General features: G+C 38.7%; 1 protein-coding gene across 4 annotated transcripts; it reads right to left on the reverse strand.

Annotated features, from left to right (window-relative positions):
- On the reverse strand, positions 1–26338 carry LOC132848911 (galactose-3-O-sulfotransferase 3-like). Of its 4 annotated transcripts, none has more exons than XM_060874992.1 (3): positions 26135–26338; positions 4154–4245; positions 1–4062 (listed from the first exon to the last, which is right to left on the reverse strand). In XM_060874992.1, exons 2-3 carry the CDS (start codon positions 4237–4239, stop codon positions 2862–2864), a joined length of 1287 nt encoding a protein of 428 aa, XP_060730975.1. In that variant the 5' UTR covers positions 4240–4245; positions 26135–26338; the 3' UTR covers positions 1–2861. The 4 variants fall into 4 exon arrangements, with proteins under 4 accessions (XP_060730975.1, XP_060730978.1, XP_060730976.1 ...); XM_060874995.1 differs by lacking the exon at positions 26135–26338 and adding an exon at positions 25096–25266 and having other exon boundaries at positions 4154–4239; XM_060874993.1 differs by lacking the exon at positions 26135–26338 and adding an exon at positions 25096–25266.

A 26338-nucleotide genomic window follows, 5' to 3' on the forward strand; every position in this document is an offset into this window, starting at 1 on the left:
TTTTCAGTGATCTTGGTTTTATTTTCTTTACATATCAACACATAATCAATAAATCTGATTGTCAGAAGCATCTTGTTTAAAGCTCCTGGTCAAAATGAACATGTAGAATTAAAATAAACAACTCCAGGTTTCTCTGATAAAAGCTTACACACAACACACTCGTGTCACTTTTTTAATGTCCCTCTGATAGGATGCACAGTAGTACAGTATAGAGAACCCTTTAAAGTTCTTATAGAACTTACAGTTCTGAATGTGAGAACAAGGGGTGAAATGTGAATTTTAGTGTACAAGAGATAATCAGGTGTTTGTATAACCTGTCACACCTAGTGTGAAGAGAGAGAGACAGAATTATTGCCTAATCATTAATACTTACTTAATTACTCGATACATTAATTTACCTAAAGTGGATATTTTAGTGTGTTGTGTAAATGTATAGTATTTTTTTTTTTTGCAAGTTCTCACTCGGATTGGTTTATGACTCTTGCTCTTAATTTTTTAATGTCTATACATACAGTATGTGTGGAAAATTTTAACTTGAATTGTAATATGAGAAAAGTAGCATTTGTCACATTTGTCAGCATTTAGGAGGTGTCTCATTTGCACATGGATTAATTAAAGGTGTAGGAGTGGTGTCTATTAGCTATTAGAAGTTTTAATCTGTACTATTAGAGTAAGTCAACAGAAAATACAAACTAATTTAAAGGCTGATGTAAGTGTAACGCTGATTTGTAGCATAATAAGAAGGAATCAAGTCTAATGAATGATACAGCAGCAGCTTGGCTCACAGCTACTGCTAGGAATATAATAATAATAATAATAATAATAATAATAATAATAATAATAATAATAATAATAATAATAATAACAGATGACTTGTCACAAGTAGTGTGAAGGAAAACGGATTAATTTAAAATTGTTGCAATACAAAATTACACACTCACGCATGTATGCACGCACAAATCACATAGCAAGATTAGAACAAAATATTAAACGAATTAAACAGATTCAGTATTAAATATAAATTAATAATGACATCCTGTACGTTTCCTATGAAACCGCTTTAATGCTGAGACTGCCAGCAGCTGTATGTAGTCTTACAGCAGTGTGTAAGCACAGTGCCTATTATGCTGTACTACTTGTCACAAGGAAAGTTTCAAGGTCACCGTGTTACTGCAAATTGCTTCCCGAAACTAGTGAGTCTAGTGAACTTTTTTCCCCTGTCCCTCATTAATTCCATCGTCTGCTCTGCTCCAAGCTGATCAGCCTGCTCCTGCAATGAGTAAAAGGAGTGCAAACCTACATTCTATTGACCCTATACGAGGCTTGTGTGCAAACCTACATTCTATTGACCCTATACGAGGCTTGTGTGCCTCAAGAAGCTGTCATGGTTTAAACAAATGAGTTTACATACACCGTCTGTTATTTGACTGCCCTTTCTAAAAGGTAGTCAGTGAATTCAAGTCTTAATGCTTTTCTCCTTTTATTGTATCTAATTATATAATGTATTCAGGGCAAACACAGGCCCTGTGATGCCCCAGATTCTGTACTCTGGAGAAAAAAAAAGACAAAAGACATGGACCATAACATCTAACTAAAGACAAGACACAAGACATAGTTGGCAAAGAAAGTTAGCCATATTGCCTGCCAGTTCATTATGCAGCACTTCTAGCACAAGCATTTAGGCATTACAGCCTGGATAGCACACTACAGTAATACCTCGAGATACGAGTGCTTTGACATACAAATTTTTTGAGATACGAGCTGTGATTCGACCATATTTTTGCCTTGAGATACGAGCAAATTTTTGAGATACGAGCATCCGAGCCGCCGCCGCCGAAACAAAGATCCCAACACTGCATCGCCTTCCCACTGCACACGTCAAACGGCGGCCGAAAAAATTTTAACTTGTGCGACTACACTGCATCCGATATGCCGACTGGACAGGTTTTTATTAAAACGACCGGCAGATGTTAGCGAGGAAAGAGTGACAAAAAAGGCAAAAACAAGTGAAGAGAAAAGCGATAAAGAAAATTAAGCAAAATGAATGTAAAGAAAACAGAAATTGTAGCAATTAAGTTCAGTTAAGTTAAGAGAAATCAAGCATTGCGTTAGTTCTGGCAGGCCAATTCTTTTAACATTCTCTTTTATTACTGTATGTTTTTATACAATATTTGTCATTTATAAATACAGGTACTGTACATTTTTCATATTCAAAACACAAACAAAACTACTGGAGTGGAATTTTGCGAGCTGGAACGGATTAATGCGATTTCAATTAATTCAATGGGGAAAATTGCTTTGAGATACGAGCAAATTGAGATACGAGCAAGGTCACGGAACAAATTAAACTCGTATCTCGAGGTATCACTGTGTTTTCTAGGGTGTAGCTTAGCAGGAAAGGTGGTTGAGAAACCTCTAACTTAGACTGTTATCTGCTAAATTTGCTAAATGTCCCTGTAATGGTACAGAATCTTTGTTTTCAAATACCACTATGATGTTTGTAAGTTCGTACCATATGTGTGTGCAAGTACTATGCATGTCTGTGCATGTCTGTGTATGTTTACATGAGAGAGTGCCATATTTTTAGTCCTATAGCTAACAAAACACATCACACATACACATACTCTGGTCTTCATAGCTTCACAGATCCAGCTAGCAAAGTCCTCATTAGAGGATTTTTTTAAGCCCTACACAGAAATGGCACAGGTAAACAGGTCCTGAGGAGGGAGATTTAGATGGCTGGCATAATCTTGGACTTTCACTGTTCTTCACAGATATTTCCCTGCAGTCTGGGTCAAGATGAAAGAGGAAAATGACAGGGCTTTCTGTGTGATCAAAAGTTGAGGTTTTTAGTGGAAGAACTATACAGATGCTCTGGGACTCTTCCTAAGTGTGGTTGAACGAACTAAAATGGATCGGGAGGGGTGTTGTTGCTGGCTAGAGGGATTCTTCGTATTATGCTTGATTGTATTTAAAAAGTACTTGTTCCTGTAATGCAGCATCTGCGTGTGTAGCAGTCGCTTTGTATATTGCACTTCCGGCATGATCATTTTCAGGCACTTGTCCTGTGACATGCCAGACTCGGGTAAGTCGTAGCCAACAATAGTCACTTTGGAGCTGGGCTGCCAGGGCCGCAGATCTTTGTTGGTAATCTCCGCAGCTGAGCGGAGTGGAGGCAGTCTGCCACCATAGCAGCCACGCACCATCTCTTCTTGGGCATGACGAAGCAGCTTTACTTCCCTAGCAACACAAGCTAGGCCCAGTTCTTTCAGCTGCCTCCAAAGTGAGACGTTAAAGTGGTCATACAGCACAGCATCGATGGAGTTCCATTCCCGGATTTTGTTCAGTTGTGCTTCAGAAAGGTTGCTTCTAGACAAAGGCATGCGCATGTTTTGCTTGATGTAGAGCACATCCTCTAGATCCCATGACAACAGATGTCGCATCAAGATTAGGGATTCATCAAAATGTTCTGCAATCATGACCAATGAGAACACATTCTCCACTTCTGCAGCAAATCGCTTCGCATACGTCGGCACTTCTTTGTACGGTTTATCCTTATCTCCACCCAAGTCGAAGGTCAGTGTATTCCTAGCATACATTGAATCTTTCTCCTCAGGATGATAGTAAGCCCAAGGCTTTTCCAGAAAAGCTTCCAGAGATCCATTGGGGACCCGCTTGAAACTATCACAGTACTGATTGTAGTAGCTGAACAGGGACTCAAACATGGCACCAGGTTCACGCAAGATGGTAATGTAGAAGGTGTTATTGGGCATAATGCGTTTCAACTCAGAGTGGCTAAAGCGCATGTGGCTAGTTACAATGTTCGGAGGCATGGTGTAAGGGTGGACAAAATGTTTGCTGAAGATGCGCGGGTAGCAGAACTGGTGGTCACATGGTGTGACCGGCAGCGCCACTGTGAGGTTGTTGCGCTCAGCAAAGCGGAAGAAGATGTTCTGCACAGTGCTGCTGGCTGTTTTGTGCGTCTTGAGGAAGACTATGTTGGAGTGTTTGACAGTTTGAGAGTTGATGGATGAGTAGGTCAGTCGTAACACTTCCATGGTCCTGTAGGGTCAGGAAAAGCACAGTAGCTTTGGTTTTAAGTAGAATAAAAGACCATTGACATCTGGAAAACATTTGGTTTATATGGTCTTACCAACTCAGGTGGCCTCCCTGATGCAACAGCAAACTGACAGTACTAAATGCCACCAGAATCAGGAAAATCTTCTTCTGAGACATCATCTGTTACTGAGAGGGAGAGAGAGAGAGACAGACAAATTCAAATTAGCATCTAGAGTTGGATGGTAGTCTATGTCAACTGACAGGGCCAGTTCAGCACAAATGAATTCTGGGATAGGATCCAAGCAGGTCTGTATTCTCCTTACTCTCACTAGCATCACATGGCGTTAGCGGACACCATATTACCCCTATCTTATTTCCTTTCCCATTTACTTCAACCATCTTAAATAATGCTTTAACACAACACACAACATCCTGTTTCCTGGTGATCAAACCCAAATATCAAGGTAAATTAGTTTAATTACCATTATTGAGTTATTTTTATACTCAATGCAATGTAAAGGCACAGCTAGTCTAAGTTTTTACCTTAGACTGTGTTTACTGCACACTTAGTTAATGTCATTGCTGACTGACTGACAGTTTTCCACCATGGTTAGTATATTACAAGTATACAGTATGAAAAATACTACACTATTATCTGTATTGTTGAGAATAAAGAAAATGGGCCTTGGCAAGGACCACATTTGGGATTCATTTTTGTGTCATCAGACATTATCACAACTCAGCTGAGCAAGGTCCTTAAACCTCAAGTGCTCAATTGTATAAATGAGATAAATGCAAGTCACTCTGGTTAAAGGTGTCTAATAGTACTGTAAATATAATGTAAATTACTTCCTTACTTGAAAGTAAAGCCAAGTAACTCAGATATATTTAGATCCAGTTAGTAAGGCAATGTTTTTAGCTTGTGTTATTCTAGCTAGCTAAATTTATCCATGGTAGTGATGTCTGGTAATGTATCACCAATACAGATGCAGAACGAGTGACCCGCAAGTTGTTACGACCCCGAGTTATGTCTAGGGAGTTCTCAGAGTCAGCAACTAGTGATGACCAATGTGGATGTGAATGGACGGACCAGACTAACCAGTACAGAGTGATAATTTCTATGAATTTCCGACCACAGTAATGACGTATGCGGACACAGTGCTTGTAGTGAGTTTGTCTTTATTGTACAAAGTGGTAATTATATTTACAATAATATATACACAATTATATACAAATGTTTTGTACTGCTGCAACAGCCGGGACTGGAAAATCAGCGGCGCCAAAGAAAAGAAACAAACAGAAAGTCAAAACCCGCTTACCTAGCACTGTTTTATATTAGTCACGCTCATCTACAAACAAAAGTGAAACCAAAATCCTAACTACGCTATACTTCCCTCACTAACTAGAATACAGGGGGAGGCACCGCCCCTTACCTGAAGTCTCTAGACACGGATGTATACTACGTGGTGTACAATGTATGAGCGCGCTCCTTCTTACCTCTTCCAGCCCCGTACGTAGAACAGTATTATATACAACAAACATAAATCGCAACAGCAAATCTCACAGCATATAATTCTCAAACAACTTTCCAACAACTATCCAACCACTCGCCAACAACTCGCCAACCAACAACCCAACAATGAATAGACATGACGTTCACGTTTTTATGGTCGCGGTCTTCTTCCGGGGGCGGTGTCCGTACGCTGCATCTCTGCCCTGCACCGACCGGTATTGGGTAAACTGCATTGCATTCGCGCAGCCAATCCGCTGTAACACAAGCAATTACAATACAGCTGCAAAAATACGTGCCTTGGCACGTAACACGCCCCTACACAAAAAAAAAAATCCTCAAAACACAGTAGTTGATTTTTTTTCTTTTTAAACTAGAAAGAGCATCAGCAATTTTATTTTCAATACCTTTTTATGCTTCATTTCTAGGTTGTATTCTTGAATTACAAGAAACCATCTCATGAGCCGTTGATTGTGGTTATACATTCGGGACAAAAATACAAGCGGATTATGATCAGTATATACCACTACAGGCAAGACACTTGAGCCAACATATACCTCAAAGTGCTGTAGGGCCAACAGTAAAGCTAAAGCTTCTCGCTCAATCGTGGAATACTTTACTTGGTGTTTGTTTAACTTTCGAGAAAAGTAGCAAACCGGACGGTTTACTTCCTTCGCATCCTCCTGTAACAACACTGCTCCGATTCCCACACCACTTGCATCAACCTCCAGTTTAAAAGGTCTGGCAAAATCAGGGGCAACTAGAACAGGAGCAGAACACAACAAGGCTTTCACATTTTTAAAAGCAATTTGACAAATGAGGAGACCATCTGAATGTAGTAGTGGGACTTAGTAAGGACGTTAAAGGCTCAACAACCGAAGAAAGGTTTTTACAAAACCCTCTGTAATAACCAACCATTCCTAAAAATCTACGTAATTCCCGTCGGGTTGTGGGAACTGGAAAGTCAAGAATGGCCTTAACTTTAGCCTCCAATGGAGAAACATGTCCTTGGCCAACCCTCATCCCAAGATAAACCACAGTGGCTTGTGCAAACTCACATTTTGCCAAGTTTACCGTTAACCCAGCTTCTGTTAGTCTAGTGAAGACAGCACGAAGGGATTCCATATGACCAGTCCAATCACAGGCGTGTATGACCAAATCATCCAAATAGGCAACACAATTTGATATATCAGCAAGTACAAGGTTAACCAGTCTCTGAAAAGTAGCAGGTGAATTTTTCAGCCCAAACGGCATTACTGTATATTGTAAAAACGCATCTGGAGTGACGAAAGCAGATAGTTCTGAAGCTCTCGGAGTCAGTGGAACTTGCCAATATCCCTTAAGAAGATATAATTTTGTGACAAAAGTGGCTTTACCTACAGTATCAATGCAATCATCAATTCGTGGTAACGGAAATGAGTCAGTGACGGTTACAGCATTGAGTTTTCTGTAATCAGTACAAAGTCTAAAAGTGCCATCTGGTTTTGGCACCAACACACAAGGTGAGCTCCACGGACTACAACTAGGAATTGCCAACCCATTTTTCACCAAGTATTCCACCTCTTTACGCATGATTTCACGTTTTGCCACATTCACTCGATAGGGATGCTGCTTTAACGGAACATCCTTTGTTACTTTAATGTCATGCTGTAAGACAGACGTCTGTGTGGGTACATCACCAAATATCGAGGGAAATTCCTTAATTAAAGCTACGATATCTTTACGCTGAGGGTCAGGTAAATGAGCAACCAACGAAAGAGTATCCGATTGAAGAGTTTCTAAAAGCTGGGAATTTATCAGCCTCGCACCTAACTGGGTGGACGATCGATTAATCCGGGCCCGTTAGAGTCTGAAGACTCAACAACAGACACTATTGCTACTGTCGCTTTCTTTTCCCCTAGTGCGAGTTCTGGAACGCTATCCACAGACACTTCACGATCTACAAATAGCTTCAACATATTTATGTGACACACCCGACTTTTTCGTTTCCGGTCTGGAGTCTCAATGACAGTCTCACTTAACTTCTCCCTGATTAGATATGGACCTAAAAACTTGGAAGAAAGAGCAGATCCAAGAACAGGTAGAAGAACAAGTACCTTGTCACCCACTTTAAACTCCCGATGTATTGCTTTGCGGTCAAAGTGACGCTTCATCTTGGCTTGAGATTCGCCTAGCATTTTCTTCGCCAATTCACATGCTTTGTGCCAACGCTCACGAAAAGTACTCGTGTAATCCAAAACATTTTTCTGTTGCGGTTGTTTGTTAGACATAAAAGTCTCTTTTAATACCTTCAATGGGCCTCTAACAGAATGTCCAAACACTAGCTCTGCTGGACTGAACCCCAAAGACTACTGCACTGTTTCTCGTGCAGCAAACAAAACCAATGGAACTCCTTCGTCCCAGTCTTTCCCACTGTCCATACAAAATTTCCTTAACATGGATTTCAAAGACTGATGAAACCGTTCTAATGCTCCCTGTGACTCAGGGTGATATGGACTTGACATTTGGTGTTGCACACCTAGCAGCTTCATGACTTGTGAGAACAAATTAGACGTAAAATTAGATCCCTTGTCCGTTTGGACAATCCTAGGTAGACCAAACACAGTAAAAAATTTTGTAAGGGCTCTCACTACTATCTGTGCAGTAATACGGCGCAAAGGGATAGCTTCTGGAAAACGTGTAGCAGTGCACATAACAGTAAGTAAAAACTGATATCCTGCCTTTGTTTTGGGCAACGGCCCTACACAGTCAACCAACACCTTTTCAAAAGGTTCCCCCATCACTGGAATAGGATGCAGGGGTGCCGGAGGGATTACCTGATTTGGCTTTCCTACCTTCTGACAGGTCTCACATGACGAACAATATTTAACAACATCTTGACGTAGTCGTGGCCAAAAAAAATGTTGTAGCACTCGCCTGTAAGTTTTTGTGACCCCTAAGTGCCCAGCCCAAGGATTATCATGAGCTACACTCAGGACCAAGTGTCGATACTTTACCGGGACTACAATTTGAAAAACAGCATCTTTCACCTCATTTATTCTAGATGTCCACTTACGCATTAACAAACCATCTTCAAGAAAGAAAGCTACTTGTTTCTGGCTCATTTCATTCGAGTCAAGTACAGAGTTAAAGAAACAGCATAAACTTTCATCACAATGTTGAGCAGAAATTAATTCATTTCTAGTAACATTTTTACTAGATAACGGGCTTGTGAGCAGCTGGGTTTTAACCTCTGGTTTAATCAATTCCTCACACACTTCCTGTACTAAGAAAGAGTCAGAAAGATCCAACACATCACCAGAATACTTTGCTTGTGAACGCATGATAACACATGAGGAAAAAACCTCAGGAAGCTTCTCTGCAAATTCATCAGATTGGCAGTCCGCACACACCTCTGTTACTTCTATTACTGGAACCACTTTCCCTCCCGCTAAGTCATTACCTAAAATAAAATCTACTCCAGCAACTGGTAAGACTGGCCGAACTCCAACCTTAACTAACCCAGTCACCACATGAGATTTCAAAGTTATGTAATGTATGGGAACACGAACATACCCCATCTCCAAACCTTGACAAAGAGCATGGGATCCAGTAAACGTTTGTTCAGTCAACGGAAGTACTCCTTCACGCATAAACGACTGAGCAGCTCCTGTGTCACGTAAAATGACAATTTCCTTTTCCTCACCTTCTGAAACACCAACACTACCTTTAGAAAGAAAAGGTTTGTAACACTCATCAGCATTCACCACGGACTTCTGTGAAATTGTTTTTACAAAACCCACACTTTTTGGTTGTCGCTCCTCACGACCAGTACTCTTTTCCGGTCTTTCCTGCTTTCGTTTTAAGGCAAAACAATTAGCAGCCACATGGCCAAGTTTGTGACAATAAAAACACTCACCAGCGATTGATCTTGTTCTGCTATAACCAGGTGGACTTACTTGTCTCTGTTGTGCCGCTTTGGAGTTCTGTTCCGCTGGAATTTGTTGCTTAGGCCTAGATAAGAACAACGTCTTATGTGTTAGAACAAACTCATCAGCTAACACAGCAGCTTGAGAAAGAGTGGTAACCTTACACTCATTCAAAACAGAAACTCGCTCTGGTAGACAATTTTTAAAGTCCTCCAACAGCATTAATTCCCTTAATGACTCCTGATTAGTAACTTTACTGGCTGCAGTCCATTTGTCAAAAAGGAGAGACTTCTCCCTTGCAAATTCCACATATGTTTGTATCTGTCCCTTTCTAAAAGTACGAAACTTCTGACGATAAGCTTCAGGGACAAGCTCATAAGCACGAAGGATTGCAGTTTTCACTGTGTCGTAATGCATGCTATCAGGTACAGACAATGATGAACAAACCTCCTGGGCTTTTCCTACCAGCTTACATTGTAGTAATAATGTCCACAACTCCTTTGGCCACTTTAGAGAATTAGCAATTCTCTCAAACACACCGAAGTAGGTGTCAATTTCCGTTTCTCTAAAAGGCGGGACTAGCGCAATATGCTTCGTAATTTCAAAAGAAGTGCCTGATACCACCGCATCTCCTGGACTGGGTATAACTGGAGTCGGAGCCGGAGACTCAGGCTTAGGAACAGGGAGTGGAAGCTGACTCGGCTGGGTAGTAGACTGAAGAGTGAACTCCTTCACCCTCATATCTAACTCCCGTAACCGAAGTTCCCTCTCCAGTTCTAGCTCCATCCGTCAGATCGTGATTTTTAACTCACGCTCAGCCTGTCTCTGCTCCACTCGCTCCTCCTTGTCCAGTTCCAAACGGCGTATGCGCACTTTCATACGGGCATTGTCTAAAGACCCAGAAGTTTGGGGAGAGAATGCTTCAAACCTAGGTAGAGTCGCCTTGATTTTAGGAAGGGGCAATTCAGCCTCCTCTTTTTCGGTGTCAATAGGAGTGCTCACGTTTACAACCGCTCCAGGGTCAGCTGGCAGACTTAAAACATGTAACTCCAAAAGTTTTTCCACCACAAGCTTTTTAATTTCCTTTTTTAATAATTGTCTGGACAGCGACATTTCAAAGTGAGCCGCAATCTCCAACAAATCATCCTTTCTACACTCATTCACCCTCTCTAGAGAGGGAGCACTTAGGAAGGCTTGTAGCTCAAACACAACCAAAGTGTCTATAAGAAGAAGACCCAATGAGCCCTTCCACTCACTACACACAATAATCACCGCTATACAGGAACCTATTAGAGATCCCGGATGAGCCCCCACTTGTTACGACCCCGAGTTATGTCTAGGGAGTTCTCAGAGTCAGCAACTAGTGATGACCAATGTGGATGTGAATGGACGGACCAGACTAACCGGTACAGAGTGATAATTTCTATGAATTTCCGACCACACACAGTGCTTGTAGTGAGTTTGTCTTTACTGTACAAAGTGGTAATTATATTTACAATAATATATACACAATTATATACAAATGTTTTGTACTGCTGCAACAGAAGTCTCTCGCCAAGCACTCGCCAAGCACTCGCCAAGCACTCGCCAACAACTCGCCAACCAACAACCCAACAATGAATAGACATGACGTTCACGTTTTTATAGTCGCGGTCTTCTTCCGGGGGCGGTGTCCGTACGCTGCATCTCCGCCCTGCACCGACCGGTATTGGGTAAACTGCATTGCATTCGCGCAGCCAATCCACTGTAACACAAGCAATTACAATACAGCTGCAAAAATACGTGCCTTGGCATGTAACACAAGTCACATACAAAAAGTGACTAACAAATTGGGATGCATGAACAGTCTGACATACTAAAATCGAATGAACAACAATAGCCCTCTAACAAATTAGCACACGTCTTCTTTCTCCTGTTTCTGTCTCTGTTTCTGATTCTAATCCTGATTCTGGTTGATTGGTGGATCGACGGGTGACATCACACAGGATAATGAAGATTGACAGGAGATGGCCAATGGTATGGATCTGAAAAGATAGTGGAGCAAAGAGAGAGAGAGAGAGAGAGAGAGAGAGAGAGAGAGAAAGAACAAACAAAACAGCGAACCCACAAACATAGCACGTAACACCCCTAACCTTACAATTTGGTTTACAGTAACAAATATGACTAGATATTAACACTGGACTCTGAAGAGTGCATCAGCAAACAAAATTCTCTGCACCCGACTTGTGCTAAATTTCCAGGTTGTAATTTTGAATGACCAATGACCAGCGTATTAGACGCTGATTCTGATTATACATGCGAGAGAGAAAGACTAATGGGTTATGATCCGTGAACACAGTGACAGTCAGAGATGATGAACCAATGTAAACTGCAAAATATTGTAACGCAAGTAGTAATGCCAAAGCCTCCTTTTCTATGGTGGAATAATTAGATTGATGTTTGTTGAACTTACGGGAGAAATAACACACCGGATGATTAATGCCGTGTTCATCCTCCTGAAGGAGAACGACTCCTTCACAAACAGCACTAGCATCAACCTCTAACTTAAAGGGTAATGCAATATTGGGTGCCGCAAGAAAAGCTTAATGATTTGATTTAGTATTTTACATGTAACTCATTCAGAAAATCACGTTTTTGACTTGAATAAAAAGATGTACCTAATACGGAAAAGAGGTCTCATAATGTATAATAATATAATATAATATAATATAATATAATATAATATAATATAATATAATATAATATAATATAATTAATATAATATAATATAATATAATATAATATAATATAATATAATATAATATAATAGACAAATACACATTCATGTGAACCCAACAGCCAGGCCAGATAAGTGGGGCTGAAGGTTTGGGACAGACAGGAGACAAAGACCATCCATTTTTTTCTTGTTGTAACGCGAGCTTTACCCAGCGTGCCGAGCACTGGGCTTCCAGTCCACTGGGACACTGCTGGATCAAGTATCGAGCTAAAGCTCATAAGAAAGGGATTAAAGAGTGAGCCCAATGGAGACTGCCTCAATGCTGGAAAACACAAGAAACACCCCCACATTCCCCTTTTAATTAAACAGGCTGATTGGGTTTCTAACGATCCACAGAGATAGAACAGCAGAAAGGAGGGAAATTTGAGAATCACTCCGAGGCACATGATGTATTCCTGAGAGAGAACCAGAAAGTGGTCTGGGTTTTACAGACAACAAAGACAGACAGGAGAAAGACAGCAAGAAAAAATACTTTTAGCCTCAATTAATGATGCAAACTTTAAAATGTATAAAGTTAATAAATAATATTAATAAAGGTAATCATACTAGCTACTAATTATTTTGTTAAACAGTGCAGGTGGTTATTTAATATAATAATAATTCAAATATATTCTTTGTTTTCAAAACAAAAGACGGAGGTATGGCCTCTCTGCGGTGCAGAGCGTTTTAGTGTTTCTTAAAAACATCTTGAGCAGTTTCTGTTTTCTTTCTGTCTCTTGAGAAATTTTCACATTTTCTGATTGTTGTGGGTAAGGATGCACAGATAATAATCACATAACTGGCTGTTAACAAACCTGTCAGGCATGTCTGTCATAAACAGTGTAGTAGATCTAACCTGTGTACAGTACATACTGTATAAATCAGAACATCCTGCAGTGGATGCTATCTCAGATACGCCATGATAAAAACATGCTGATACTAACAATGCTGTTCAATGTTTTCCAAAAGCTCTGCTGTTTAATAAAGCAGGAAATTCCCCTTGTGCGTCATCAGGTACCATCAGGTATCTTCTAAATCTCTTATATCTAGATGTCTGCTAGACAGAATTAGAGAGAGAGACAATTTTTTAATTTATTTCCTTAAGATCTTGATTTCTATTCTCTCACCTCCGTGTTTCTATACAATGGATGTTATAAATAATGTTTATTAATTAATGCCTGCAGAAAACTAATACTATATTCTAAATTGCTGAAATTGCAAGCACAGGATTGTGTGCACACATACTGTATACAGTCATGCCAATAAAGCTTGTTGTATTATGTTCTCTGTATGTTTCTGCTGATCGAAAGTCAAATACAGTAGATATATACATTAAAAAACAAAACACTGTTATCATTTCAGATTTCTCTCTAAAACTTTGAAGAGGTTTTTCACTTCATTTTTATTCGTTTTAATTGTACATTAAGGATATCACAGAATTAACAGCTTGCCAAACTTAGTGCTCCCAAGAACCGATCCATGGGGTAAATAAACCAACCAACAATTTTCCTTATTTTGTTGACTCACACATTCATTCAGACTCAAAGTAAGACCCAGTGGAAAGTTTGCTTTATCTGGGAGAAGTTTTTTCTTCCTTCATTAATCTCTGATCTTATCTCAAGCAGTTGAAACGATTAATTTCTTTGTTGTTGAACAAATAGTTGGAGATCAGGGCACAGAATACTCAAAAGTTACAGGAATTTATACAGCACACCGGCTTTCAGTGATGATGACGCTGTACGGATTGAGAGCCATGATTTCATTGTGTATATGTGAAACACAGTGTCAGGAAAAGAGCGCTGAGAAGGTCTCCATTGATTTCCTCAACAGTCAATAGTGCTTGAGTTACTGAGTGTCTGACACTGAATCTAGACCAACTCAGCAGTAGTTTAACAAACCTGTTAAAAACAGAAGCCACAATATTAAAGAGAGCTTGCTTTCAGCTGGGCATGATTTCTCCCTGTTCATTTACCCATTCAATATCACAGAACGGAGCTTTCTAACCACAACACCTCAGATTAACTACAGAGCATGGATCGTTAGGTACAGGCCCTTTTTATGAGGGCTTTAGTGTAGTCCTTTAATGTAGTAGTGCAGAGGGAAAAGACCTCTGTTTACCACAAAGCTGTACTGAAAAGAAACAAGGCTTGTGTTTTGTGTGTCTATACTGTCTGCAACGCTTTTGTATGAAGGTCGTACATGTACGAACACGTACAAATAATAACCCAAGCTTTCCATACATTTAGGCGTATTCATTTTTATTTAGTAATAAATGAATGTATGTATATATGTATGTATATAAAATGAAACCGAATATCTGCCAGATAGTGTGTGTGTGTGTGTGTGTGTGTGTGTGTGTGTGTGTGTGTGTGTGTGGTTCATTTCACAATCCTGACTTTAGCATTCAGTACAGTACAATTCCACTAACGTGAGCAGGAATGAGTTGCTCTGCTCATCATGTTAATGGTTACTCACGCTAGCTGCTGATGTTAATTAATAAGAGGCCTGAGGAGCAACAATAAGAGAACGATACCTCGACTCTGACATTTGCAGACATTGTGCAGATGTTACGTTGTATGGATTTGACAGATTTTTTTAGAGCATCCTGGTCAGTTAAATGGTCTCAGTTTGCTTGAGAGAGATTTTTAAAATCAGACCTATAGCATCACTTTTACTATATTCTTATGATTTGGATGATCATCGTGCTCAGTGTGTACAAATGTGGATACTTTTTTTGCATTTAAATCCCTCTCTGCCCTCCATGGTTAATCCCCTGGAGGACAGTACATGCCCTGATGGCACACTCCAAATCGCCTAGAGCCCGCCAAGTATTATCATTGCAGTGGGTTCAGGGACTTGAGGCAAAAAAAAAACTTAGGATCACACAACCATTTCAGTGTTAAGGATAAAGACACAAATTAACTCCCAGGGATGAAGAAAAGTTGTTTAAAAAAAACTGGTGAAGCAGATGGAGTCATCAGGTACCAAAGTACATCATTCATGCACAACCAAGGAGCTCCTGCTTCAGGACCAGGATGTTGGGCTATGAGCTGAATATACAGCGGAAAAGGGCTAAGCTTGTAATTAGATGTACAAGATCCCAGCATTATGAGTTATGAGTGGGTTTTGACCGAGAAATGGGTGTGACTGGTTTCTGGAAAGCTCTTATAGCTGCAAAGGAAGAACAACCCAATATGAATGCCCATAGTTTTGTCCATTAATGTTCAGTACTCAGGGATCCACGTTATTTCAGGTGTATAAACCCCAAAGCATTGTGGAAAATGAGGATTATTTAGAAATATAAAGCAAGACCTCATCAACAAGAAACTTAAGTACAACTGGATATTCCAGCTAGCATCAGCATCAAAAGTTGTACACAACAAAGAAAAAGGTTAAAAGACAACACAATGACAATATTAAAATGGGCAATGACAGTATTATAATTTGCAGTATTAGAAAGCCGGAGGAGGGAGCTAAAGTGGCAGCAAACTCTGCATGACAAAGATATTTATACCTTCTGTTTTCTTAGTAAAATAATGACAATTTGTGAGAAAAAAGAGAGAGAGAGAGAGAGAGAGAGAGAGAGAGAGAGAGAGAGAGAGATGTGTGTAATCTGTCCATTGATGTAGTTACAGCGCTATTGTTGCTGTAACATTGTTACTTTAAAATAGGTATACTAAATTAATCACAAGAAGAAAATGATTATTATTGTTGTTGTTGTTGTTGTTAAAAGTCTTGCTGAGTAGCAGGAAAAAAATGTGTGATATAATTTCACTTAGTTTGCTAACCCAGAGCTATGATCCAGCATCCTACTGCCTCAGGACTCAAATAAAGCCCATTAAAATGACATTGCCTTTAAAACACAATAAGAAGAAGGATGAATGAAACAGAACAGGATTTACATGAGGCTGGCTGAATGGTTTCTGTTTTGTACTTCTGGTGTAGGAAAGCAGTAAAGCTGTAATGTAATGTAATGCTAAATGTTTAACCAAAACTGATTTAAATTCTCAGACTGCTCTGCTTAACCCACATCAGTGCAGGTAGATTGATTTCTGCCTAGATGAACAGAAAACTGGACACATGCCCAACCAAATCAGCAACACTTTGGTGTTACAACATGCAAATGGGACCACGTACAGTCACAACCTGGGTGAAAGGTTCTTCATGCCACAGTCAGCATAAACCAGGGAAAATGAGTTGCTCTGTCTGTAACAGTCATCTGATTGAGCTTGGGAAATTCTCAGATTCTCAAATCAGAGGAGTGTGAGGAATGGCACGTCATTTATGTCATTTTAATCCTTGAACTCGATGACAAATATGTACTGGAACAAGCTGAGATGAGACGCAGTGCCTTACTGTATTTGTCCTGAACCTCACTGAGAAGATGAAATGGCTTTGATGCTTTGAAATGAAATCTTATTGATGCCACAACAGAAGCTAATTTGGGTTTGTTCTAACACTGAGGTCGGAGTTGAAACGTGGGGACGGCAACTCGACGGATGGAAACGTAACACGGCTCGCTCTGACAGGGAAAGTCTTTGTTGGAAGATTTTTTTTTTGTGCGTCGTTTTGTGTTCATTGCCCCTGAGAGAGGCTTGTTTTTCGTCATGAAACGGCAGCAGTGCAAAGGTTCATGGGAAAACTACCTGTATGGAGTAAAGTCACAGTTTTACCATGAACTGTGAAGCTATTTTATGGTTCTTTGTAGCGTGAAATGCGGGTCATATTTCTACATTCCAAACAGATTATAAAGATGCATCCAGAATACAACACCACACACTCACACGTCTCACAGGCTTCTGCATCACAGCTATTATTCTACAGGAACAAAAGACTATGTTTATTTTTAGATGTAGTAATACAGACATGTAAACTTTATTCAGTTATTCATTTATTTTCCGCGATTCAATCATAAATTCTCTTTTAATGCGAACACGTTTTAATCTAGAAATATGTTCAAGCATTTAAAATGAAATCTGTATAATAAAATGTGCCTTCATTAAAAAAAGGATCATTTTAACACACCAAATTTTACAGGAGAGGTTTTCATGGGTTAGGGATTCTGAGGAAAATGACAAGTTGGGTTTATGAAGAAAAAGAGAGAGAAAGAGATGCGGGGTCTAGTAATCCATGTAGTTATTGATTGTTACTATAATATAAGTGATAACAGGGGTTTTTTTTACTTTTCATTTTAATGTATATTTTTGATTTCATTCTATTTCTCATTTAAGTGTTTAATGAATGATACCTGTAGGAAACACAAAAAGAGTTAATATTACACCAGACAGACAGCAGAAAAACAAATCGAGTGTGTGAAATGATTTGGTCCGGTGTAGTAACATTCATTAGGGATAAATAGAATATAAATTTAATTTGAAACTTTTTATTCTGAGTTTTATTATTTCCATAAATCTGCTTTGACACAATTTCCACTGTTAAAAGTGTGATATAGAATTGAATACTAGTTAAATGAAGTCTATAATTTAACGATTAATGCCACACAGACTACACAGAGCTTCCTATGAACTATTACTGTACCATCACCTATAGAATATACAGGACAAGTGGAAAGTTCTAAACTGAAAACTCAGCACGAGAAGCGCACACACACACACACACACACACACACACACACACACACACACACACACACACACACACACAGCATGTCTAAAGTGCTGACCTGAAAACTAGTAGATGAGCTTACAGTGCATGAGGCAGCAGAACATGCAGAATATTAATGAAGGTGTGGAAAGAAAAAACAAAGCTAAAAGGGTAGGAGAAAGACAGGAATGTCCAGATGAGGTCAATAAGGACTTCTGAAGAATATCATTTAAAAGGTGCAATGATTATAGGAGTTTAAAGAAAAAGTCATTCAAACGATGAGCATATAGAATATAAAATAGACGCAGGGTTTTAATGGTGATGGTGAATGAGATCTAAAGCTCACCAATTGAGACATCACTTAACAATGTAAAAGGCTGTGGCAGTGTTTGCAGGATATCTGATTTGTTCCTGTGAGCAAAATGAACAGCTGTGTAACCACATTACTGCACCGGCTTCATATCTGCCCTGCTCTGTAGTCCCAATTGTGGCTTTAATGATTTTTTTATTTATTTATTTATTTATTTAAATTTTTTTTGTACTTCATGTTCTTTCATCCCAATGTCACATCCCCTGATTCCTCAAATCCTGTAATGTGGCTTCCAGCTTCAGAAATTAGCATTAGACACTTCTGCTGCTATCAAATTGACGTATACAAAAGTTTAGCATCTCACTGTAGATAACTAAAGTAAACGCAATGCTCTGGTCCATGAATCTAATGACTCTAGGAAAAGAATCAATAACAGGAATGCTGTGATGCATCAGATACGAAGCGGAGTCATTCCTCTTAAACGAAAAAAAATGCCTCGTATTTTAAATTTAGTAAAGAACGATCCTTATTATATATTTATTGCAAGTTTATACTGTACTTATATTTAACTAGTGCTTAATAAATATCTTCTCTCAGAAAGTTTCACTGTACTAATAGACATTTGTGGTTAAGTAACTTGGCACTACACTTTAAAATACAATTACATTTCCTTACTAGAAATGTTTCTTTATGATATATATTTGCAGTCCAGTTTTTTAACCAGTTATCTATCATTTATCTGAAGATCGATCATTTTCTAATCAGCTAAACTGTGTTATTATGTTATCAAATATTCCATTCTGCAATAAACAGTCAACATTCTTACAACATGAGTGTTAATGTAAACTGGAATATTCACAGAAATACAGAAATGAACTGCATTTAACTTTTACAGTAAAATGCTGAATGCTGTAGAATTGCAGTATGTCATAGAAATAATAACATACATGAAAGAGTGAGTTAATGAGTTGAGTGGAAATGTGCAAACAAGAGCACCCGAGGAACTAACATCTCAGTGCAATTTCCGAGAGATGTACAGGCTCCAGTTGTGTTCCATGTCATGAAGATTATGGACCTTCAGTAAGATTAGGCCAAATGTGAGGATCCTGAGACATTTAGAGATGTACCAGCTCCAGCTTCATTAGGATTCTGGCATTCTATGAGGAGATGCCAACTACATGTGGTCTTTGAGGACAACAACCTCCTCATCAATACACATTTGTCGGACTGTATATTTATAATCACTGCCTCCAGTGTCACTCATATGAGGATGAGGTTCACTTTTGATTATGGTTCCTCTCAAGGTTTCTTCCTCTTCCATCTAAACACCATCTAAACACCCTCAAAGGATGGAAATGATAGTGGACTTTAGGAAAGACCCCTCAACACAACTCCCACTCACAATATCCAACAGCCCGGTGTTATCTGTGGAGGCCTTCAAGTTTCTGGGCACTACCATTTCCCAAGACCTGAAATGGGAGTGCAACATAAACTCTATCATCAAAAAGGCCCAGCAGAGGATGTACTTTCTACGTCAATTAAGGAAGTACGGTCTTTCACAGGAGCTGTTGATGCTGTTCTACACTGCAGTCATAGAATCTGTCCTGTGCACATCCATCACCATCTGGTTTGGTACAGCAACAAAACAGGACAGAAACAGACTGCAACGCACAGTTAGAACAGCAGAAAAAATAATTGGCGCCCCCTGCCCACTCTCCAGGACTTGTACGACACAATAACCAGAAACCGGGCAGGAAAATTCAATACTGACCCTTCGCACCCTGGACACAACCTCTTTCAGCTCCTCCCTTCTGGCAGGCGCTACAGAACCTTGCTTACTAAAACTGCCAGACACAGGAACAGTTTCTTTCCTGAGGCAATCACCCTGATCAACAACTCACCATAATTATATTTACTGCTTCTTATCATAAGTACTGCATTATCAGGACTGTCAGTCATCACATCATCTGTATATTACACACTACTGCTGCTGTATATTGCACAAAAAGCAGAATATTGCACAATATTGTTATTTGCACTCCCATACTTTATGTACATACCTGATCGCTCATATTCTACATTCATATTTTATATATTTTATTCATTCTATATTCATATTTTATTCTAAGGGAGTTTTTCCTCATTACAGTCACCTCAGGCTTGTTCATTGGGGATAAATACAAACACATTTAAATATAAGCCTAATATTAATCTTGAACTTTTTTATTATATTAATATTTGGTATACTATATATTAATTATATTAATATATTATATTAATATTAATAGTATTATATTAATATTTTGTATTATATATTAAACGTCTGTACTATATTTCTTATGATCTGTAAAGCTGCATTGAGAAAAATATCCATTGTTAAATGCACTGTACAAAAAAAAAATAATTTGAATTAATGATCTTCAAAAAAAATCGACCAAAATCTGTTCAGTCTATTAAATCACCATTATATCATTTATTGTCTCGTTTATTTATTTATTTTTTTAAAGAATCAATCATTAATGACCTTGTAAAGATGATGTAAGCTAATAATTCTATAACACTAAAGACTACTTTAGATTGTATTCTGCTCCGTAAAGTGATGCACTGAGGGTTTAGGGAATCATTACATAATACTGAATAGTGCATATATATAAATATATAAGTTAACAAGACGGAGACAGAGTTTACTGTCATTTTCTTTTTACTTATTCTCTCAGTACAGACAACACAATGTCAGCAGAGGGAGCAGACAGAGCTCTAAACAGATGCGGTTAAAACAGTGTGCTAGGGACAGACAGAAACATGACAGTGATACAGTAACAGGATATGAAAGTGGAAAAGACAAGAGCGACAGACACCTCACACAGACGGCTACATAATAAGTGGAAGCCGAGTTTCTGCCTCTCGATTGTATCGGTGTGTCTGCTTCTTTTAGTCAGAGAAACAATGGAGTGTCTGTTAGCCGATAATCTAACTTATATTACACAGCTGTCAAATTCTCAACTCTGATTGGTTGACTCATCTCTCGGAAATTGCCATTTGGCCTCTAACACACACACACACACACACACACACACACACACACACACACACACACACACACACACACACACACACACAAACACACACACACATAACACAGCAGCTCATTTTCACTGTCCTTCACTTGCACTGTCTCATTTTATACCAACATGAGACTTTCACTCCTTTTCATTCACCACCTATCACCCATCACACACACAATGGCTGTGGAGAAACCAGCAGTAAATATTTAATCACAAGCCAGCCTAATCAGGTTCCCGTTTTAAATGCCAACACACACATGCATGCGCACCACCGTTCCTCATCTCCATACATCGAATCCACAGCTGTTGCGGTTTACTGTATGGTGGTTTTCCCTCGTTCAGTAAACAATTTCCATGTCAGGATTATGACAGGATATAAGACTCAGACTAATCTAAAAAGAATGAATCTGCACATGTTCACAAACAGCGGGAATCAAATTCATTGTGTGTCAATAATTGTGTGATTCTGATTCATGGAGCCTGGTGCTCGGGCGCCTGTTGTGTCATATACACGCACACACAATGAGCCTGACCTTAATAAAGATAAAAGCTAAAGAATCCATACTGTCAGTTCAGAGATAAAAGCTAAGTGACCTTTCCTGTCAGTTCTTACAGAAATTATTCTCTCAGAAAAACTCATCTCTGATCCTCTGCCAGCCCTCACAAGTCCGTATCACTACATACTGTCGCTCTGTCTCTGTCAGTGTTCTAGTTAAAGTCATGTCAATTCAGTTTAACCAAGCTAGTGCATGTTAATGAGAAAATGTGTATGATCTCAGGCATATGATCATATGTTGCTTATACAGGTCACCATCACAAACTTCATACAATGCCAATACGGACAAAAAAGCAAATAAACGCTGCTAAGTGACATTTCCAGTAGAATGAACAATAAAGATTTAATTCGGTTCTCTTTGTCAAGCACTTTTAACAATAGACATCGACTATGAGATTGAAATTAAATACCAGTGGGTGAGTGGAAAAACTCACTGAGATGACATGAGGAAATTTTTAATAGGAATCAGATTAAAATGCCAAGCCAATATTTTCTAGGTGATTAACCAGTGATTTTTAGCAGGATTACACAATTCAAATTATTGTTCTTCTGTAACTGTATACTAGAAAGTCAACCGGTACTCACTCCTTTTATGATTACGGCAGAAGGTTCAAGTCAGTATACAGCTGAGGTTACTTTGAATGTAAAGGAGAGATTTGGGCATAAACTTTGGGATCATCAACAGCAGCAGAATGTGAGTTTCTGAGTCATTTATAGCGCGGAACATAAATAAACACAGCAATTCTTCTACTTATATTAAGAACGATAATTTTCTTCACTTAGTTTTTATTACATTGACTTATTTATTTCTTTATTTACATTTGCTTAGTTATATATTTATCTACTGTATTTCTTTATTTACTGAAGGTGAATCATCATCATCATCACAGTAAACACACATAAATCACAAAGGCTGTACCAAATAATCTATAATGAAATTTAATGTAATATATTTATACATTGTTTTTATCTCAAACCTTTAAATAAGGGGTAAAATAAATTCTGTAAATAAATTCTGTAACTATATCTATAAACGGATTCATTTCATGAAAATGTCTGTTATGAATTTTTGTTTATTAAAATGTGGCCAAGTGTATTGACACACACACATGGAATTTGGTTCCAGCTGTTTGTGATTCATAAACCTTTCTACACCTGAACCTTCACCTGAAAATCAAAAAACAAACCAGTGGCAAAGTGGATTCTATTTATAGGGCAATTAGAGAAACACTTTGAATATTTCTCTCTCTCTCTCTCTCTCTCTCTCTCTCTCTCTCTTCATACAATGCCGATACGGACAAAAAAGCAAACAAACACTGCTAAGTGACCTTTCCAGTAAAATGAACAATAAAGATTTAATTCGGTTCTCTTTGTCAAGCACTTTTAACAGTAGACATTGACTATGAGATTGAAATTAAATACCAGTGGGTGAGTGGAAAAACTCACTGAGATGACATGAGGAAATTTTTAATAGGAATCAGATTAAAATGCCAAGCCAATCTTTTCTAAATACAGTCATTTTAGTATTTGTGTGCTTTGATTTCCACGACTGTAGTTATTTATTTATTTCAATCACAGACTCCCTGGCTGTACAACACTGACCACCGGAGGTCCTCAGATCAGTCGCAATAGTAACAAAAAATCAAGCAGGTAAAACATAAACAATTTCGCTTAAATCAGTTCAAATATTGAGATCAGCTGACATGAGGAATCTGTTTAACTCTGTACGTGTTTTCTTGCCCTATTTAAATGCACGGTTTTGCATCCGCTGCACAAAAGGCAAATGTTGTACTGCATTACCAAAAATATTTAGACAGGACAACTAAAAAAAACATTGCATGTCCTGCACAGGAAGTGAACAATCAAGGTGACGCATTTACCACAGTAATTATCTAGTAATTAATTATCTAATTAAAGTACCTTATTATTCCCTTTTATCTAGATCACAAATATTTATGTTGGCTTTGTAGAAGCCAACATTCTGTTTTCCTATTTAAGCTTAGACAAAAATATATAAAATTTAATTCGGATATGTTGTAGACGCTGGTCTGAAGTTTGTTGCTATTACTTTTCTAAGCGATCAGAGTACCGATACTTCCGGTACCGGGTCTCAAAGTGGCCTTTTTTCCCATAGACTCCCATTATAAACTTTGGAGGTTTATAACTTGGCATGCTTTCGAACTATCTACAGCAAACTCGGCCAGCTGCTTTAGGGTGATAATCTGAACAAAATTTTAAATTGGTGTACTAACCTGCCTTCCGGTTGTGCCACAGCCCCGCCCCCAAAATATGCAAAATCAAAAAATTTTGCACAACATGGGCATGTGACATATCAAAACACTCAGCCCAATGAGGGGAACCTCCTCAGGAGAATTCTGATGACGTCACATGCTCGTCTCCACTTGCCTCCAAATGTTTTGGCACCCTATCTTTCTGTCCACTTGCCTCCAAAAGTAACACTGACCCTTATGTCCACTCGCCTCCAAAAAGCACCGGCCTTTGCGAATAGTTGTCTCGTCAAAGCCAACATCAAAGTTTGTTGCGACGAACTTTACAAATCTAGTTTATATTAAAATAATTATTTTACCTCTGAAGCACATTTCCAAGCTATTAAGTGGAGTCTTCAACTTAATAGCCAATACACATTTTGTAATATACTGTATCATAAAGTCTCATATTGTATCGCAAAGTCTTGAATTGGAATGCATAGTAATGTACAGCATTGTAAAGTATCATATGATATGTTACTGTATCTGAAAATGTTGCAGTGTATCGCATCATGTAAGCATCATATTGTATCATAATGTATCGTACATTACTGTAGATATTTTACCGTATCTTAAAATATTGCAATGTATCGCATCATATTGTATCGTATTGCATTGTAATGTATCGTAATGTATTGCATTGTATCGTATTGTATCGGAATGTATCGGAATGTATCATATTGTATCATAATATATTGCATTGTATCGTAATGTATCATATTGTATCGTAATTTATTGCTTTTTATCGTAATGTATTGTAATGTATTGCATTGTATCATAATGTATCGTATTTTATTGTATTGTATCGTAATGTATCAGAATGTGTCGTATTGTATCATATTGCATCGTAATTTATTGCTTTTTATCGTAATGTATTGTAATGTATTGCATTGTATCATAATGTATCGTATTTTATTGTAGTGTATCGTAATGTATCATAATGTATTGTAATGTATCATAATGTATCATAATGTATTGTATTGTATCGTAATATATTGTAATTTATCGTAATTGTATCGTATCATAATTGTACTGCGTTACAATTACAAGCATGTACTCACCTGTTACCCCTGTGTGGTGTGTCAGGTAACCCGGAGAGAAGTGAAGCATTAATGAAGAATGACAGCGAAAATCAAAAAGACAGGAAGGTAGAAGAGAGCCATGTTGATAAACACACACACACACACACACACACACACACACACAAGCAGCTGGATGATCCGGTGCCGCTCAGCCTCCACTGAGTGACGGACTGGCCGCAGTGGACACGGATAATATGTGAGTAGCAGAAAGAGTGGGATGCCAGATTGTTGCTGATTGGTCCACCTGCTTTAGCTCACGAGTACGCTAAGCTTTAGCCACACTACTGATGACACGATGTCTCAGGATGCTTGATATAAACGATATAATCGGCTTGCGATTCCGTTCAAACTCAGCACAGACTTTAGGGCTAAACATGTGTTAAGGTTATAAATGAATGAAATAAGTAGATGTATAAATGAACAGAAGGTGACTGCATCATCATATGACGGAGTCACAAGAGCAACGCATCATTTCAGCATGTAAATCTAATTCAAAGCAGGTTTCGGTTTGACTTCGAAAAGAGATGTTCTTTATGAGTTGCTTAAGTTGTTTGTTTTTGTTTGGGTTTTTTTTGTTTCATTTGTTGTATTTTTTCGGAAACTTTAAACCCACAATAGGGGACATCATACACACACTCATACATGTAGACTATAGTCTATAAATGCACACTTTTATATCTGGTGAATAAAATATGTTACAGTGCAGAGACCCGTGAATATTCCTTATCTAGTCTACACACTAGTACACTGATTAATGTGTGCACTAGTACACTGAACAATGTGTGCACTAGTACACTGAACAGGGGACACAGAACAGTACAATATGATGTGCACATCACTGTCCCGGCCACATCTGTTCTGTATACAATGCCTATATGCTATGTAACACACATATACACACACACACATACACACATACACACACACACACACAGACCCAAACGCATGTGATCTGTATGCTTTACACTGGCCTATGTCACACATACACACACACACACACGCGCGCGCGCGCACTCACCTCTGTCATTAGACTGCCCATGATAAACATGCTTCATGTAGTCTGTTCGCCCCGGTTTGTCTTCCACAGACACACTCACAGTGGGTCTTTTTTTATTCCTCCGACGTGTTATTCAAGGCGCCGTGACGTGACGTAAGAACCCGTTTTCACGCTGATGGCCGCTTGCTCCGGCGACGAGTCCGTGCGCGCAAAACGGCGTGCGCG

Source organism: Tachysurus vachellii, chromosome 7 (assembly GCF_030014155.1).
Source record: "Tachysurus vachellii isolate PV-2020 chromosome 7, HZAU_Pvac_v1, whole genome shotgun sequence".
Taxonomy (NCBI): Eukaryota; Metazoa; Chordata; class Actinopteri; order Siluriformes; family Bagridae; genus Tachysurus; species Tachysurus vachellii.